The sequence below is a fragment of the Acipenser ruthenus genome, chromosome 7 (genome assembly GCF_902713425.1).
Source record: "Acipenser ruthenus chromosome 7, fAciRut3.2 maternal haplotype, whole genome shotgun sequence".
Lineage (NCBI taxonomy): Eukaryota > Metazoa > Chordata > Actinopteri > Acipenseriformes > Acipenseridae > Acipenser > Acipenser ruthenus.
The window spans coordinates 21378010-21391464 of record NC_081195.1 but is presented as its reverse complement, the minus strand read 5'-3'; the positions used below and the strand labels follow the sequence as shown (position 1 = coordinate 21391464).

The window sequence follows — 13455 nt, the reverse complement described above, 5'->3', positions numbered from 1 at the left end:
TGGAACATTTGTCTGAAATTTTTTTTTATTTTTTATATAATATAAATATTAAAATGGCACGTGTGGGATTGAAACTATAACCTTCAGTTTGCAAGCGTGTTGTGTTAATACTGTCAGTGCTACACAATTAGTTGAGAAAACAAGCAGTACTTTAAAAGATGAAGTCAGCCAGCTGAGAATTCTCTGGACTGTAGACCTGACTACACCACTGAAAGTACTGCGCCTTCAGAATTGAGTTTTAATTTACTAAATCACCTCAAATATGCACAGGTTCTATATTGGACAAAATACTATACTGGGCAAGAACAAAGAGAGATCACCAAGGAATAAAAGTGTACCATTTATTTATAGTAACATTTCTTTACTAATGCATGAAATGTACAAAACTTGCAAATAGCAGCAATGAGGTAGTTAAATATAAAATTGAGTACAAGGGAGTAACAATTAGCAGCAACAAGATAATTGAGAGGAACGGTAGTTCCTTGTACAAGTTAGAAAAACTTCCAACAGCTCCAATGGTTTTGCTGTTTTCACCATCCTGCAGCGGCAAAACTAAATCACTTAGAATTACCATCTGTACCAGTACCAAAAGTCTGAAACTTTCTTACATCAAATGTGAAAAAAAACGTAAATACCTCTTATGCACAATGAGATATAAGGTAAAATTGTTATTCTCCTTCTTCCTCTTCCGTTTACTTTTTAAGAGTGTGTAGCGACTTTTCAAACAGAAAAGCTAAATAACTGGACATCTACCAATCATGTGATTCCACATGTTGGGCAACGTCAAAATAAACCAGGGAACGCAAGCAGTTTGATATCCACCATTTAAACAATTTATTTATGTTTTAAAACAGCACATAATCGCACAAAAAAATAAATAATAAAAAATTTAAAAATTACTGTTGTTTGAACTTGCAACATGACATCACTTTCTACTCACTTTCAATGCGTGTTTGTGACTGCTGAATAAGTAACTGGATTCTTGATCTTTAGGATTTCTCTGAGCCGTCTTAGTCCCCCTCAACCTAACCTACCAATTTACCTATTTGTAAACTGAATTTTTTTAAGTCGCCAGGGATATTTTAATATTAAATGTTCTGAAGGGGAACAGTGTGCTATTGTAAGGACACATAACTGATCTAAATGTGATAATTCTGGGTTATAGGACAGTGACAGTCTGTGTATGAAGGAATATTGGCAAGATGTGAACAGTAGATGTGAAAGGTATTTTTTTTATTTTTTTTTTAAACAGGTTAAAAAAAAAAACATCAACTGTACCAATATCGAGAATACAGCATGGTATAAACTCAATATGGTACTGCTGATGTCATCAATTAGGTTTTTGCGTCACGGTATACAGCAGGTACAACGTGTACTCTGACCTGTTGAAAGATCCTCAATAACACTTCTCGCTTGATTTTGCTGTATGGAATTAACCCGGCCCTGCTAGAGTGTACCTGATTTTTGGGAGAAGAGGCCTTAGGTTTTCCAATGTCAGACAGAGACATGGCGGGGCGGCTGGCCCTGTGCAACTCAGCCAGATCCTGCATGATCGAGTTCAACGCTTGCTGCTCATCTGTATAAAAAACAGGAAATAAAACAGGAGAGGTTCAACATGCAAACACACAGACACAATCACTATCTTTTGAACCTCTTGAGTCCCAATGAAATATTTCAATGTCATTGCAAACTTGGTATCAGGAGCTTGCTACAAAACCTTGTTGCAAGTGTGTTATCAAGCTCCCCCCCACCCCCACCAAAGCAATATATGAAAGTAGGACACCTAAATAACAAATTACCATTTGTGTTAGGAATGACTGAGGCATTGCAGGCAATCACAATGATCTGTCTGACAATTACTGGATTTCGAAACCAAGACAGATTTCCAGTGTAGCATGCAAAGTAATTTTCTGCATCAATTTCTATATCATTATCTAACAAATCACCATCATTACTGAATCCATTGCCATCACCAGTATTAAAAAGGACTAGGACTGTCTAAGTAGCTGTCTTTGTGTAAAATATAAAAATGACACATACATACTGGTGCCTCCATCAGAAATATGCATCCCCAGCGAGGAATAATGAGACACGAAGGGAGTCTTGGTTATTACATGCTTAAAGGATATGGGTGGTAGTTGTTGACTAGGTACTACATCAAGTGGTTAGACCGCTACAGTAATCTAGTGACCATAAAGAAGGATTTATTCCTATTCAATGGAACATTCGTCTTACCCATAATGGCAGCAGGCTGACTGACCCAGGCTTAAGGAAAACAAGTTTCTCCCATCAGCAGTCTCTTTTCTACCTAGGAGACAGAATAGTTTGTAAATGAGGAAAAAAGATTCAAACTTCCTTTTACTTTTGGTACAAAATGTTAAGACGGTAAAGAAAACGGACTTGAAAATGTTTGTTAAACAACAGTTTAAATATGTAAAGTTACAGTAATATATTTAACTCTCCAGCTAAAAGTTGATAACACATTTTTTTTTTTTTTTTTTTACTGCAGACAAACAAAAAAAAATGTATAAAATGTGCTTCTTTGTTTAAAAATGTGAAGTAAAATGACTAGGTTGTAAAGTAGATGCATCCTAGGTATCGTTAACAGAGAGGGGATGGTAAAAAAATGCCTGTATAACAGTTAATTTTTACATAACAACAAATATGGCAGCCAAAGGTCAAGTTCATGGTTAGTGCCAAAGTTTGCATGATGTACAGTAGGCCTATTTAATGTTATAACAATGAAGCCTGATGCTCTTAATTGTACTGCAATTCTTGAGATGTATTTTTTTTGTATACAACTGTAAGTCGTCCTGGGTAAGGGCATCTGCTAATAAATAAATAAAACTCAAATAGTCAAATATGAGCAGAGGTTTCAACAAATGTGACCACATACTGGTTTCATAAATAGTGTCTTCACAAGTTTGACAATAGCTATCTCAAAGCATGTGGTCCAGGGTTCTCTTAAGGAATTCTGTACAGCCGGGTGGCAGAACATTATAGCCGGGAGCACTTTTAACGGAAAAATAAACTTGCCTTTCCTTAACTATAGAATACGACAAAGAATTTGCATAATGTGTTGTCTTTCGTTGACTATATCTGGTTGCTCTTTTTTATGTTCTACATTCTTTTTCATGACTGTTTTTCATTATGGTAACTTACCGTGCTTATTTAGGCACTCTACGATTTGACTGGGGAAAGATAACGTAGGCTTACTGGAGTTCACAAAAAAATAAATAAACTGTAACCTTTTCACTTCCTTTTTAACTTAATTATTGAGCTTATTGCTTCATTTAAATTGTTTTCTTTATGTTAAGTTTTCAGGGCATTTTGTTAATGCACGTCCATTTTTGTTCTTTGCTGTTCTACATTTTTTGAATGCAACTGTTCATTTTAACCATTTTTTTTTACACAACAGTACTCATACACGTTTGGTCATCATCATAACTGTTACATGAAACCGGAGTGTAATAATCCAGCACCTCTGCACTTAAGCATTTGTATGTCATCTGACAAGTGTTCAGCTGATATCCCATCACGCCTTTCTTCTTAAAGGCATACCACCTCTATATATGAACCCCCAACAAGCACCTAAATACATATTGTTATGGTATCACAACAAAAGGAATACACGTTTTTTATTTTTTTTGGTGCATGTGTAGCTATTATGTATATATCACCTTACAGTACAATAATATGACAAAATTTGACAATGATAATACCCGAAAATAATCTTAATATGTTTTTAATAAAGTAGCCGGCGCAAATATAGTATTAGGTGGTGGATTGCGCTGATCACCGGCTTATTTTGAAAACCCTGCATTCATTGTCACTATTTTTGCTTTGAAAATCAATCAAATTTGAGTCATTTTAACGTTTTAGCCTCTCTAAGTGCTTAACACAGAAAACCCGCCCCTTCAACTCTCTGATTGGTTAAATGCTGTGTCAAGACGTAACACAGCTGTCATGTGGTTCCAAGATTTTTTTTTCACCCAAAACGCGCAAGTGATCTAGTCTGCTAGAAGCACAATCAATCCTTATTGTTAAAGGCACAGTAGCATCTGCAAGTTAAAAACAATGTGTCAGTCAAACTGTTCATTTTTACCAGATAACACGTGAAGACTATCCACTGTCTCATAGTGTGCTGTCCCTTTCATGCAGAAATCTAGTCACATGACCTTGATATGGGAGCAGGTCAATGTGGAGGTCTCTAAGAAACAATATGTGGTTGTGGTACAGTACATACTACTTAATTTTAAGTTTAAAATGTTATTGTTTTTTTTGTTTTCTTTTTATAGAATAAACAGAGAGCAATTTTATATTTTATAAGCACAATAAGCCACTCCAAGGTGTGCAGTAAGATATATCGTATTCCCCTTAGTGACCTACCCACGGATATCAGGACTGCTCAGTCCCTGACCACCTTCCGGCGCCTCCTCAAGATACACCTGTTCAGACAGCATCTGTAAACCTCACAATTCTCGACTATACTGGACTATATGGCACCCAATTGTACATGTACTTGCATCAGCTTGAACAGGTACAATCTGGGTCAGTCTCAAATACTTGGTACCAAAAGTGGGAACACAAGGTCAAAATTTTAAAATGACTTAATTGAATTTATTTATTTATTTAGTTATCTACTGTGCAAGGTATCATCAATCAATCTTTATTTTATATAGTGCCTTTCATAGTGGACCTCCATCACATAGTATGTCTTACGATAAAATAAATAAATAAATAATACAAAAAAAAAATCAATTGACGGTTTTATTCAATGACCACCCTACTATTCGTATATAACATTGACACCAAAAAGTAGGTGCTTTTTATATTTAGCATGACAATTATAACACACATACGTTTACCAAAATATAATGTGAATTATGTTTTACATCCTCAAACATGCAATGCATGGAACTGTCTCAATATTTACCACTCAAAAGAAATGAAAGAAGTTATTTACAAACCGCTAACCAAGATCATGCAACAGTCTCTTGACACAGGGGTTGTACCGACAGACTGGAAAATTGCAAATGTAAATTGGTAACTACAGACCAATAAGCCTGACTTCTATTATATGTAAACTTATGGAAACTATAATAAGATCTAAGATGGAATATATACGGTAACAATATCCTGGGAGACAATCAGCATGGTTTTACGATCGTGTCTAACTAACCTGCTTGACTTTTTTGAGGAAGCAACATTGACAATGGATAATAGCAAAGCATACGACATGGTTTATTTAGATTTCCAGAAAGCTTTTGACAAAGTCCCGCATAAAAGATTAATTCTCAAACTGAACGCAGTAGGGATTCAAGGAAATGCATGCACATGGATTAGGGAGTGGTTAACATGTAGAAAACAGAAAGTACTGATGAGAGGAGAAACCTCAAAATGGAGCGAGGTAACCAGTGGTGTACCACAGGGATCAATATTAGGTCCTCTGCTATTCCTAATCTACATTAATGATTTAGATTCTGATATAGTAAGCAAACTTGTTAAATTTGCAGATGACACAAAAATAGGAGGAGAGGCAAACACTGTTGCAGCAGCAAAGGTCATTCAAAATGATCTAGACAGCATTCAGAACTGGGCAGACACATGGCAAATGACATTTAATAGAGAAAAGTGTAAAGTAATGCATGCAGGCAATAAAAATGTGCATTATAAATATCATATGGGAGATACTGAAATTGAAGAACGGAACTATGAAAAAGACCTAGGAGTTTATGTTGACTCAGAAATGTCTTCATCTAGACAATGTGGGGAAGCTATAAAAAAGGCCAACAAGATGCTCGGATATATTGTGAGAAGTGTTGCATTTAAATCAAGGGAGGTAATGTTAAAACTTTACAATGCATTAGTAAGACCTCACCTAGAATATTGTGTTCAGTTCTGGTCACCACGTTACAAAAAGGATATTGCTGCTCTAGAAAGAGTGCAAAGAAGAGCAACCAGAATTATCCCGGGTTTAAAAGGCATGTCGAATTGAATCTATTCAGTCTTGAACAAAGAAGACTACGCGGAGATTCTGGGATCAATAAGCTACTAACAACCAAACGAGCAAGATGGGCTGAATGGCCTCCTCTCGTTTGTAAACTTTCTTATGGTATCGATCCACCCACCCCTACTAGAATATGCAGGAAGGGCTCACAGATACTTAAGGTGCATTTGTAAACTCAATCTGATGCTCTGAAAGACCATCTGAGTTATCTCTTCGGAGTACTTCAGACCGTGAATTTCTCTTTAGTTTGCGAACGACCTAAAAACGGTTTGAAAATGGAAGTCGTCAGGGAGAACACAAAAGTTATGGTTTTCTCAATGATTGAAAACACATTTGGTAATGTTTTACAAGATCTTCAATCTGACAGTGAGGACGAAAATGTAAGCCAGTCATTCGTGGAAAATGGAATACTGATAGTACTATTATTAACTATGATCATTATGCAGTTGTGCCATTTAATGGCTTTTTCTTAGACCGATAACAGATTTTTTTTATTTATATATATTTTTTTACATGAGTTTTCAACTCTTAAGTCTAATGCTACTGTAATTACTACTGCTGCTCTTCAGTTTGATTTAACTCAGCTATTTCGAAAGCGAACGCAATGAGATTGCAGTTCTGAAGCTGGAGCGGCCTGAGTGTGCTCCAAGCGAACCGAAATTTATCTCCTCTGAGTTTTCGAACGACACCACAGAGCACTCCAGGAGTTTACGAACGGTCAGAGTGCGTTCTGACACACTGAGATTGAGTTTATGAACGCGTTTTTGGTTTTTCTTTAAAAAATAAATCTGGGAATTTTTCAGAGTTTATTTTACATATATTAAAATAGGGATAAAATCGGTAAAAAGTAATTAATTGAAACATCTATAAAAATGGGGGGATAAAAAAATCTCAGTATACACACCTTAAATGTGGAATGTGATGCGTAGCAGTTCTGGTTTCTGCTATTAATATCCCTGGCATGTATGATGAAGCAGAATCTGTGCAAGTCAAAGCCATATTTTTCCATGTTAGCTGGTACTTTGCGAATGTTTGTGCAATTGCTGTGCTGACGGAAATAGTATCTACAGAAGGTATGAACATGACATCAGTACAAAACAAGCCAGGTTTATTCACTTTGAAATCATAAAAAGAAAAGAAAATTGACAGAAGTGGGCGGTGCAAGCCATCGGGAGACGCGTAAAAAAAATCACACTGGACATTTCCATCAATGCATTCCATATAAGTTTACCAACTAAAGCATCACCATTTTCTATCAAATATTTATGATTAAGATTGTCGGCGTTAGGCAGTGTTTTAGCTAAAGGACAGACAGCACTGTCGCACAAATTCACCAATACATAACTCTCTGCAATACACAGTGGCTGTCCAGCAAAGCACAGCACTCTGACAAACTCATTAACACAGTCATTCTGCACTTTCCTTTTATTAAAGCGTGTGTAAAAGCCGAATAAAATGATTGCTTGTCTCTAAGTTCACTTTATTGTTTTAGTTTAATGTGTTGTTTATTTTCAGTGTTCTTTTGTCAGCGCGAACATGTACCTCAATGCAGCAGTATTTGCAGTGTTACCCTGGTAGAAATCTTGACAGGATCCTTTAAGATCCTACACTATCCTGTAGGATCCCCATAGGATCCTGTTCCAAAATGGGATCCTGTTCCAAAATCCTGTGCAGGAACGGGATCCTGTTCCAAAATCCTGTGCAGGAACGGGATCCTGTTCCAAAATCCTGTGCAGGAACAGGATCCTGGACACAATCCTGTAGGGAATATGATCTCATTGCCATTAAAGCTAAAGATCTTGATCAGGAATTTGAGTATGTTAAGAAATATCAGGTGTCAACTAGAAATAGATTTGTCAGGTAAAGGAATTAAAAACAAAAAGTCTGAATAACCAAAATTCTGTCACATTAGACATTTTTATTTATGTGCTTAGCCCTTATCCAGAGCAACAGAAATGTTTGTAAAACAGCATTTAGACCCTCCCACAACAGTTATGGTTTCTTTGAGCTGTAGCTTGGCCCATAGTATTGTAAAACGTGACCTTCATAAAGTTTCAAACTAGAGACCATCATCTCTGGCTTGGGAATACATATAGTATAAGAAATACAATAAGTGAAGCATATATACAGTATACAGACAATAGTATATACAGTATATGCCCTCTGGAATTATACCCTTCATAGACTATAATGTTTTTTTGTCAAAATAAATGCAAGTGTACACAGTATTTATTTTGCATAAATTAATGGAAAGATTACTGTGTATTTTCTTTTTTTATTAAGGGGGGCATAGATGGTCTTTCCATTGTGCTTTGTCATGACATCTAGCTCTTAATTATTGAATTGAACCTTCAGTTGCACTGTTAGGTCAATTAAGGATTCAATAAAGCAATGATGAGCTTGGTTGGAATGAAAACCTGCAGGGCAGGGGGTACTCCAAGACAGGTTTGGGAAACACTGCCAGAAAGCAAAGCACTATTAAGTACAGGTTTGTGCTTAGCGAGTGGGTCAAAGTTTTGATTTAATCTGGCCCTTGATTAGTACAGTGGTGCTGGTCTGGGGTAGTTAAAAGACTAATTGACCATCCAATGAGAGAAGGAAAGGAAGAATGTGCAGCCACATTGTCATACAGGTCAATAATTCAATTAGACACACCTACACTAATCAAGATGAGTAGTAGGTACCCCTGTTCAAACAAATATCATTATTTTGACTTTGTGAAATTGTTTGTTTTTGGTGTTGGAATCAGAAGGTTTTTCACAATGCAAAGAAACATACCCTGCAGTGAGAGGCTTCCAAAAAAAAAAAGATAGCTCACACATATCGTGGTAAGTGATATTAGTAGATGTTAATTACTTGAAAGCAATTATAGATATTGTGATTAAATGTATTTTTAATTTTATTTCTTTAGAACTGCTATAAATCTTATGCATTGAATTTCCACTGTATATACATTGTTTTTATTCCACTATTTGCTTTCACAACATGGAACATACATGCCTTTATTGAGCATACAGATGTAACCCAGATGCCTGGCAAAACTTTTCTAACAGCATCACTTTTGTAATTATAATTTATGTTTGTAATTTGCAATAACAGACTGTAGAGCAAAGGACACTGAATATCATCTCGTATGGTTTGCTACTGAAATGAAATACTCAGTAGTTCATCAAAAAAACTATTGTAGAAAAAATCTTTCCCTGAAGACGACAGGCACTGTCAAAGATGGAAAACTAAATTGGACTGAGCTCCTTGTATTTATTGGTAAGTGTGTACATATTGTGGTGTTTCATTCTCACTATACCCTTCTTTGAAACTGGCTTGTACTATTTCAGTTATTATTTTAATGATAAAGCTTTGAAAAAACATTGAAATTAATTTGGAGACGCATAGTTATATGACATCAATATTAAGTGAAATATCCTCTTCATTCACTTTAACAGGGAACAAAGAAGCATGCATAAAAACACATTTGTAAGTTATTGCCCCTTAAAGTGGGTTATGTTAGATGTAAAACCAAACCTAATGTGGAAATTACCAGAAAGGGCTAATTCTACACTTAGGTCTACAGCTAAACAATATACCCCACTGTTGTATCTGAATTCATAACAATGATTTTCATTCTCACAGGTGGTGAATGGCACCCACCTAATAAATGACACTGGGATCAAATAGAGGAAGCCTTCCTATGCCACAGCACTCCTATCACATCTCTTCAGTGATGAAGACATGAGAAATGGTTGTGTTGAACCAACTGGGCCAACAAAGAAAACCCCACTTGACCAAGAGAAAATTAATGTCATCAAAAGTGTGTATGACCTTTTTTTCATATCAGTAGAAACCATTGGTTAAATTGCATGAATTAGTTCACTTGTACTGTCATTTTGTTTGTTACATTAACATTTTTTTATGCTTTCAGGGTGCACTGGGGTCAAATTTGGAGAAAAGGTTCTGGAAAAGTCATGGATGCAAATAAGAGTCAGTCTTAATCAGAAATGCTTAGACCAAATGAAAGCATGGAAAAAGCTAGAGTAGATAAAAAAATCCTGTACCCACCTAAAAATAGATACAAGCAAGTGCTTGTGAATGCTTAATTTGTTGTTTTTTTGTTTTCTGGAAAACAAAACAGATTTATCAAACTGTTTGTAAACTGTTTTCTTTGCGGTACTAAACACGTTTTTATCATACTCCAGATCTTTTTCTACTGTTTCATGACATATTGTATGACTTGTGCAGGATGTTCAATAGGATCTTGTAAAATGTAGGGGATCCTGAGCAGTATTGAACAGTATTCTGTGTAAGGTTATAATATTTCACTTAGCTGACACTTATCATGGCTCACACATTTCCATTCATACAGCTCATACAGTTTAGGATTATTGGTACATCCTACAAGATCATTAATTGTAGAAGACCCGTTTTCGGAATGATCGATTCTATACATGATCTGAGGATTTGTGGCACACTCTACAACCCGGTTTCTCAGAGACGTCGGATTCAGTGGCCAAGAGTTGCGTCGCACAGTGAAGAACTTATCTGAAGCAGCAGAGAGGAGCAGCAACTGGCTGTGGTTGAGACAGAAAGATTCTGGCTGGGGATCTCAAGCACAATAGAAAGAAAGAAACGCTGATGTACGGGTAAGTGAGCTGGGCTGAGCTGAGTGGGGGACGGAGGGGGGTGATGCTGGGACGCCAGAATCACCGTCGAGCCCTCTTGAGGTGTCGTGGGCTAGTCGACAAAACACCGAGGATGGAAGGTGCCCACTTGAAGACCCCAGAGATGTACCCTACTTAGCTCAATCCAGACGGTTGTCATCCTGATGCGCTGGGGAGACCGCACTGTGGTTGATCCCCAGAGCCAGCATCGCAGCCGTTGGGTGTGCTGATGCGCTAGGGAGGCAATAACCTGATTACACTTCAGCCATCAACACCAGACAGAAGGATATCTACATCATCATATGGAAGGAAGCGCAAATGGATGGAGACACAGATGGATCACATTAGTTTACTGTAAAGCTACGTCTTAGTTGGTGCTTATCTTGGCGAGAGCCGAGTTCAAATCAGCATGAAGTTTTAACATCTACTCTCGTGTAATGGAAATCAAGACCCTCAAACCACGTGCAGCGCAGAGCTGCACACGTGTTTGTGACAAAACCATGTGTAGTGCGTGTCTGCATAGGTGCTGCATCTGAACCTAAAAAGTCAAGTTCTTGAAACTCAGTACACACTTAGACAGTGTTAGTATGATACCAGAACACTTGAGTTTCTAGGCACTTCTGTTGCAGAAATATAAATATATATGTTGGAGAAAACGTGAATGCATTTTTGGGTGCCTGTCGCTTTAAATCCACGCTTGTAGCTCACAGAAGCAGAACCAGACTGTCAGCTTACAAAAACAGTTTATAATATTTTGAAATTTTCAGGTTTTGTTATCAACAACCCCCGATGGACGCACTGTGTTAATTTCAGAATTACAGAAAAACGGTTTTAAGAACACATTCTGTATGTACATTCATAATATGTTAAAAATAATGATCATTTATAACAAATCCAGTACTGAAAAGGTGACAGACAGATTTGGGGTTGTGTGGTAACACAGCTGCAAAGCATGGTGGTAGATCCAGTAAAACGTTAACGGAGTAATGTTTCCAGAGCCTCAGCAGGACGTTACTGTGTTAACGTTTTCCTTGTGAGACCAGGTTGGCATGCTGTACTTGTGTCAGACTGTTACTACCTATTAATAAAAAATAGTTACTTATTAAAGCAATGTCAAATACAGTTGTGCCACTATCATTATTGTTTTTTACATAATTATTTGTGTCTTTGTATTATGTAAGCATTTTTTTGCCAGTGGCACAGTGATGTAAAGTACAGTGTAACTGTTTAACCATTTAATAAATGACATGTGCACGACCATTAAAATATACGGAAATGCCCATCCCTCAGTGGAACATGACTTCATTGAAAACTTGGCACTTTAGATACACCTGCTATGCATATTGCAGCACTCTGTGTTCCTCTGTATTGGAAGCAGAAACTTTACTTTGCATGATTTTTAGGTCATAATCTCATTGAAGATGAAAAAAGATAAATGCTGCGTATTACGATCAAATGCACATTATATTTTTGAACATGTTCAAATTAACTGGTTAACACTGAAAAATAACATAAATAATCAAAAGTAAAAATGAGTGTCACAACTCACAACTCACAACATAAAAACAATATGTCCTGAAGAAGGATGTCTACCACACTGACCCTAAACTACAATTTAATAATTTGCTGAACTGAATTCAAAGCACAATATTGATGTCTGTCTCACTGAATTCCCTACAATTTTAAAATTGAGGATTAAACATGTTACAACAAACCTATCAGAAAACCTGTCAGAAGAAGCCCAACTTATAAATGATTGCAACATTTACCGCTTTTAAATATTTGAAGACTCTGAAGACTATCATATTAAACATCAAAGTGTAGTGACTGCTAGTGCATTATTTTCTCATACTGAAAAACAATTCACCAAAACGCATTCTGCTTTTGAAATACCTCCAAAGAAAACCCGTGTTGTTGTAGCACGTTTTCTTTTTTAATAACCATTCCCTAACACACCCATTTAAATGCATCTGACAGTCTGCCTTGACAAACATGTTTTGACACATTCAGACGTCGTTTATATTCGACATAGCCGATGAAATCTAATAAACGTTTATTATTATTATTATTATTTTAAAGAATCAATACAGTACCATTTAACCCTAATTAGTGTCACCACAGGATCATCTAAAGCAGACATTTCCTAGTCTTACCTGGGGATCTATCGTGCCACTTCCTCATTCACAGGGCCGGCTCTCAGAGCCCGCGCCCTGCTGACAGACTCCACAGAAGCAGATGCTTGGGAGACCAATTATAACTTCCACTCGATCCCGAGGCTGCAGCAACTTCGCTCGTCTAGTACCAGGCCGCGCTTCCTCTATTTATATGAAATTGCACAGGCAGGAGATACAGTATATTATTTAATTTAACAGCAATTACTGTAAATTTAATTTAGGTGCATCAGTGTTCAGTATGTCGTTTCTATTTGCAGGACTTGTATTGTTTCGTTTTTTGGGGGGGTTGATAATATCGATGTTGCTCCGTGTTGTTGTCCGGTTCCACCAGGTAACGCAACCAGTCTGAGAGTTCGAAGAATCTGTACAAACCCTCGACGTCACAGATAACCCGTACACTGTATTTCCATACGTCATCAAAATTGTGTAGATCTCATAACAGAAACGTATGACGAGTACAGTACTGTATTCTTATTGAATCAGTATTGCATCGTTTGGCTTGTTAAGCAATGTATAATAATGCTTTAAAGACATAACATTTTTACAAGGTAACAAGATTCTTTGAAAAAGATTTGATAATCGGGTTGTCCTGGTAAACATAGAGTAATACATACAT

At 36.7% G+C, this 13455-nt stretch overlaps 1 protein-coding gene across 2 annotated transcripts in view; it reads right to left on the bottom strand.

Moving 5' to 3' along the window:
- Positions 1 to 13237, bottom strand: part of LOC117414908 (mitogen-activated protein kinase kinase kinase 2-like) — a 67613-nt gene extending 54376 nt beyond the window's left edge. The window contains exons 1-3 of one of the 2 annotated variants that reach the window (XM_059026587.1): positions 12819 to 13237; positions 2236 to 2304; positions 1458 to 1576 (exon numbers count right to left, since the gene is read on the bottom strand). In XM_059026587.1, the coding sequence (XP_058882570.1) occupies positions 1458 to 1576; positions 2236 to 2239 (123 nt within the window). In that variant the 5' untranslated portion in view covers positions 2240 to 2304; positions 12819 to 13237. Of the gene's footprint in view, positions 1 to 1457; positions 1577 to 2235; positions 2309 to 12818 lie in introns of both variants that reach the window. The other variant, XM_059026586.1, reaches the window with a different exon arrangement.
- Positions 13238 to 13455: the final 218 nt, after the last annotated feature.